The 6000-nt window shown below is 41.8% G+C and overlaps 1 protein-coding gene across 4 annotated transcripts in view; it reads right to left on the bottom strand.

The window, feature by feature from the left end:
- Nucleotides 1-899: 899 nt before the first annotated feature.
- The window catches only part of opa1 (OPA1 mitochondrial dynamin like GTPase), a 36327-nt gene continuing 31226 nt past the window's right edge, over nucleotides 900-6000 (bottom strand). For all 4 annotated transcript variants that reach the window (XM_041040116.1, XM_041040118.1, XM_041040117.1 and 1 more), the window contains 2 exons: nucleotides 3157-3230; nucleotides 900-2959 (listed from right to left, as the gene is read on the bottom strand). In XM_041040116.1, the coding sequence (XP_040896050.1) occupies nucleotides 3166-3230 (65 nt within the window). In that variant the 3' untranslated portion in view covers nucleotides 900-2959; nucleotides 3157-3165. The remainder of the gene's footprint in view (nucleotides 2960-3156; nucleotides 3231-6000) is intronic.

Genomic DNA, 6000 nt, shown 5'->3' with positions numbered 1-6000 from the left:
TTGTGAAAGAAGAGAGGATGCCCAGGAGTGTAGGACCTCTGGACTCTGACTTATTAATCAGTCAGGCCCTCGGCTGCTTGCCTGCCCCAGGCTGACATCGTGTCTTCAGCCTGCTCTGGGATGAGATAACAGCCTGTAGTTAAATACTCAGAGGGTTTGCCCAGACCTGGAGCAGAGGCCTTAGCATGTCAGCACACAGGTCACTGCATCCAGCAGCAACCAGCTGCAGGTCATGTAATGGTAACACAAGTACATTTAACACAACCCTCCGAGGATGAGTGTGAAACAATGCACAGAGGTGATTCCTTGTAATTTGCCATCAAAGTGTTTTTTTCTTTCTTTCTTTTTCTCCCAAAGCCTGTAAAGTTTCAAGTAAACTCAGATCTGGTCCGGTCAATTTAATACTGTAAACAAGACTTAAGACAACCTGTGCTGGAAAATAACTAAGTACTTACTCAAGTAATGTGCTTAAAAACTAAACTGAGGTTCTTGTACTTTGAGTATTTCCATGTTATGTTATGCTATTTCAACTCCACTACAGTTCAGAGGGAAATATACTTTTCACTCCAATACATTATTCTGACATGTATAGTTACTAGCTACATAACAAATGAAGCTATTACATGTAAAACATATGAGCTTATAACTAGCTCCACCTCTGCCAGCTGAAACAGTGAAATGCTGCCTTCATATTAATGCAACAGTAATAATGGATCCATCATCTGGGGAACACAAATATCTGCATGAAATATCATGACAATCCATCTAATGGTTGGCAGAAGAAACATAAACTCCAAATACTGAACTGGATGACAATTCACTCAACAGCAATGCGGCTTCCACCGTTGAGCAGATTGGTTTAAAAGTGACGGGACAAGCTGATGTATCATGAAAAATCCTTTTTTTTTTTTTTTTTTTTTTAATTTATGTCAATTTTATTTTCACTTTTTTTTTTATTTTAAACACAAATTAATAAATAAAGCACATCTGATGGGGGTACACCATGCAAACATTACTTTCTACAACATAAAACTATTTTTTTTTTTGAACCAACTCACCGATTTTCTGTTACACAAGCGCATGATAACAGCTCCATGACTTCCATTAACTTTACCTGTACAGAATGCACGGCATATTATTTATATATACCCATATACACATATGAATGAATGGATAGGGTTAACAGTCTCTCAGGCCCTTTCAGTCAAATATGACAGTTTTTCAAGCTGGGAAGAGTCATAATGGTCCAAATGAAGGAGCTGCAAAGAGAGAGGTGCGTCGGAAGATAAGAGGAGGAGGTTTAAAGACGAGAGTGAGGAAGAAGCACAATAGTGGGAAACATCCGGCCCTGGACAGTGACAGGTGGAACAATCAGTGAGTGAGTAAATGCAATACACATTTTACCCACCAGAGTGTTACATTTTTCCTCATTTCTTGACTTTAGAGGACAGATTTTCTGCACATTTGCCTTGGTTTTGGCATGGCGTTTGATCTCATCTCTGAAGGAGCAAGAGGCATAAGATGAGTGCCTGTGCTACGTGCATGCACAAAGACATAACGGACATTCTGCCCAAATAAACAAATGACATGAAACCCGATGCAGTCGGCAAACACATCATGAGAACCCTCCTGCAGATGCGTAACTGGACCAACTGATCAGGATGGACTGGATGATGGTAAAAGAAGGGAGACGTGAGGTGTAACAACTGACAGATACTGTAAAAGCTTTTCAAAATCTAATGAGATGCACCTCAAAACTGGTTGTTGATGATGATGAAATATAGGTCTTAAACTTTAAGCTGTGCCTAAATGATCCACAAACATTCTGAATATATGTTTAATTACTGATTATTGATATATTTTAATGTATTAAAGGTGTGCTATTATTTATTTTGGAAGTTTTACTATTATCTGCCAGGTGAAACACGAGGAGAGTAGGCTTTACAGAAGATGAAATGTTAATGTACAATGACGAAGAATCACACACAGACTTACAAAAACAAAATGTGAGTTAGAGGCATGAGCAGAGCATTAGGTGCATTTGGCAGACACACAAACAAACATTTTGTCAAACAAACCCTGTTAGATCAAAATAATAAGAAATGAAATCTTAATATTGTTTCCATCACCTTCAGAGCTGATGGTATCCTGAACCTACAACAGAGACGAAGCTGAATACTGAACCAGGTAGTTGCTTTCAGTTGTTGCAGATTTAAGGTGAGAACATCTGCTGAAACCTAAGTCTCATTTAGGGTTCCAGGTAGAGTAAATGGAGAGCACAGATATAGCTTGGAGGGATAACTTAAGTGCTTTGGATCCTAAGTGCGACGTTAAATAGAGGGACATTCTGGGCCTACCAGCCGGGCAACTCTGTGTTTCTTATGAGTACCAGGTGAGATGAAGGGTATGAAATTCAAGGCTATTTCACCCATCGGGACCAGTGGTAGTGTGGTGTGTTTCTCTGTAGACAGATCAGGGACTACACACACTCATATAATCATGTATACACAAACACCACAGCCCAGGGGAGAAAAAAATTCTAATCAAAGTAAGAAAGTGGGGAGATAAACAGGTACACAAGCCTCATTTATTGAAAACGTTGTGCAAGCGTCTCACTTCCCTCCTGATCTGAATGAGTTTGTTTGGGCTCCTGTGCAGAAGTCCCCCTCTTGAAGCAAGGAACAGTTAGCAAGGAAAAAAAAGAAGAACATAAAAAAATAGAAAATCAAAGAGAAAGCTTGAAAACTGTTCCTCCAACTGTTCCGCTGTCTTGTCCTTCTACTCTGCTTATCATGTAAAGTCCATCGTTCCATCATTCCAGGTGGGACAGGAAGCCAAGCCAGGGACATTAAAATCAGGTGAGTGGTGAGGCAGGGCCAGGGGGTGATGATTTACAGATTTCCTTGTCTTTGCTCAGTGCATTTCTCTGCTGTGATCCAAAAATGTACTTTCAATAGTTCTGTAAAGAGGAAGGTCACACGAAAAACAAATCAGATACACATTCAGTTACCTTTTGTCCTTTTAACAATTATTCAAGTCAAGTGAAGTGAATAATAAATCATTGCTTTGGTTATACTGCATTACTGATGAAACTTCTTCTACATGTAAGTGCTGAGACTTTCCACACAGAGACCATGGACTCTATGACAGAGATACCTAGTTCTCTTATTTCTCCTTGTGAAGAGCTTCTATGAAGACTTCAAGTTTCTCCTGGATCTCGCGAACTTTTTCTGCAGAGAAGCACACAAAGTAGGTTGGTTAAAATTACAAAAATACTGGCACATGCACAAAACAAAAAAACACATTGTTAGAGCTGTTAGTTATAAGAAATGTGATAAGCAATTATAACTGAGTAATAATTTAAGCAATGTTTCAACTAGATAAACAAAGTGCTCTCTGATTGTCTTTTCTCAAATGTGAGTTTGTTCTGCTTGTCTGTATTTTAAATCACTGTAAACTATAAACACCTTCTGGTTTGTCAAATAAATAATCAGCAAAACTAATCACTGGTTTCAGCCTTAGTAACCTGAATATGTAAGACAATGGCATCTGAAGACAACAAATTGGGCTACTGGGAACGCTGATCGACTTCTTTTTTCTAACACCGTCAAAAAATGATTAATTGATAATTCTTAGTTTGAGAACTAAACATTTCAAATAGTTGCTGAAAATGTTTTCTGCTTAAGGACATCACTAAAAAATAATGGTTACAAAATGAAGCAAAGTCAGCATGGGTAGCTGGTTATACATCTGTTCTTTAAACCGAGAAAATATGACACCAAGTCCCATTGCTGAAGTGAATTTCTGCAGGTAGAAATTCGCTGACATTTTTCACCAAAACACCAGATGGTCCCCTCTGACAGTGACAGCCAAACCTCAAGGCAGACCTCCTTCACACATCTGATGATGAAGAATTGTGCACCCTTTCCCAGTTAGCAGAGACCACATCAAAGTTCTCACCATCCCCTTTTCATGGTCTGTACCTCCCGGGCACACTGCTAATGGACAGAAGGAGATACCATAACAACAACATTTCACTTGAAAGGAGGGAATTTACTGGAAAAACAGTCAGTCACTTCTTTTCACGATTACACTCCTATTGTCCGGAGACTGCATAAGACCAGCAATCCTTCCACCCAACATGTACTGTCACACGAGATGAGCGAGCCACCTAAAGCAGTCTTAATCGCTGATTAAACAGAGGCTGAAGGAAGTCTGCGGGCCAACGCGGAGAAAAGGAAGCTGTGGCTCGCGATGCCAGCTGCACCTCCGGGCCTGGTTGGCTCTCTCCGGCTTCCCTGTCACCCCTCGCTAATCTGTCTGGATCTCCCCCAAGCACAAACTCAAACACCGGCTCTGAAGAACAAACTAGCACTGTGGTATCTTGATCAATCAGCCACACGAGATCCATGGGCGATCCTATTGTCGACTGTTTTCCTACGAGGAGGCCCAATGAAAACACAGCTTTAAAAAGACTTGTCCTTTTTCAGGGAGATAAATCATTGTGTTTTGGACCTCAGAGCAACAGTGTCCTAAGTGTCCATTTCAGGTCGGCACAAAGGTGATAACTGTGTGCGTGCTTCGGAGTGAAACTAAATATATCATACTCAGGGCCCTATGTGCAGCCCCTTTGATGACAGCACGGCTGCAGAGGTATCCTTTTCCTAACGGATGAAAAGCAAATGGTTGTTAAGAGAGATGCAGGCACACCCCCACACACGTCCTGAAACACTAGCAGGGCTGAGAAGTGCTGGACACACACACACACACACACACACAGAGGTGGGCAGAACTGAGAAAAATTGACTGACACCCAGAAAAGCTTGGCCCTGAATGGCACACCACCCCAAATACTTGAAAACCAGCAAGAGCTTTGCAGTCATGCCACCTCCACCTCTTTTCACCTTCCCACACACTCACCGCTGGCAGGTGGTTAAAAAAAAAAATCCCCAGCCTTTGATACTCTGTTAACACACTCAGGCAAGATGGCAGGGCGTTAGGGGGAGATTACAACACCTAATGGAGGTATTAAGGGGGCCTGTCGAGGGGCACGCTGACAAGTCACTGCAGCAGGTGTGGGGTTGAATGAAACATAACCCTGCGGTACGCCATTCCAACACACAGCCCACCGCAGGGCACAGCTCAAAGGCAGCTGACAGAGTTCAGTCGTGTGGGCTGTGTGCCCTTACCACAGGACAACATAACTCAATCCAAACCAATCAGAGCAGGATTACCAACATCTGTCTGATATGAAGAAAAAGAGACACAAGGGTACAGAGTTTTGGTTGGTTTGTGGAAAGGAGGGCACTATCTGTCAGATCATCAAAACATGGGAAATCCCCTGGCTCAAGCTTCAAAGCCTTTAACTGGGTTTAGATGTGGCTGACGATAAGGTGCTCTAAGGAGCGTCAGTGTTTCAGATGCAGAATGCATGACCCGGGTAAAACATTAGGGATCCTGCCATCCGTCAGGGTGAGACACTAGATAACTGGGAGCAGCATTGGTCTACATGTTAGATTGGAGGGGTAGTGCTGAGAAAAGACACTGGTTTGAATCCTCAGATTGCCTGGGAAAGCTAATGATGGGTGGCTGGAAACCACACTCCATTTCTTCTAAACCTGCTGTTGAGGCAACTGATCATCAGTGATCCTATAAAAAGTTAAAATTGTGGCTGTACAGGGCAGCTTCTATCAAATCAAGTCAATTATAGCTAAAAACACATGACTCACATTTACCTTAGAGGGCTCCACAATCTGTACAACATGAAACACACTCTATACTTGCTACCTTCACTCAGAAATAGACACATATCATTTGGCTCACATTGTAAATTATCTATTATTTTCTTTTGGCTGTGTGATAGTGGGCAGAACTCATCAATTAACTCAGAGATGCAGGTGTATTCAGTGCTCAGGCATTGCAGCATTCAGGATTGACTTGTCTGATTTACTCTTGGACTGAGAGAGAGCCTACACCTGTTTGCCAACTTGTCTCTTCCTG

The sequence above is a fragment of the Toxotes jaculatrix genome, chromosome 6 (genome assembly GCF_017976425.1).
Source record: "Toxotes jaculatrix isolate fToxJac2 chromosome 6, fToxJac2.pri, whole genome shotgun sequence".
Lineage (NCBI taxonomy): Eukaryota > Metazoa > Chordata > Actinopteri > Toxotidae > Toxotes > Toxotes jaculatrix.
This window is presented reverse-complemented; position numbering and strand designations above follow the sequence as displayed.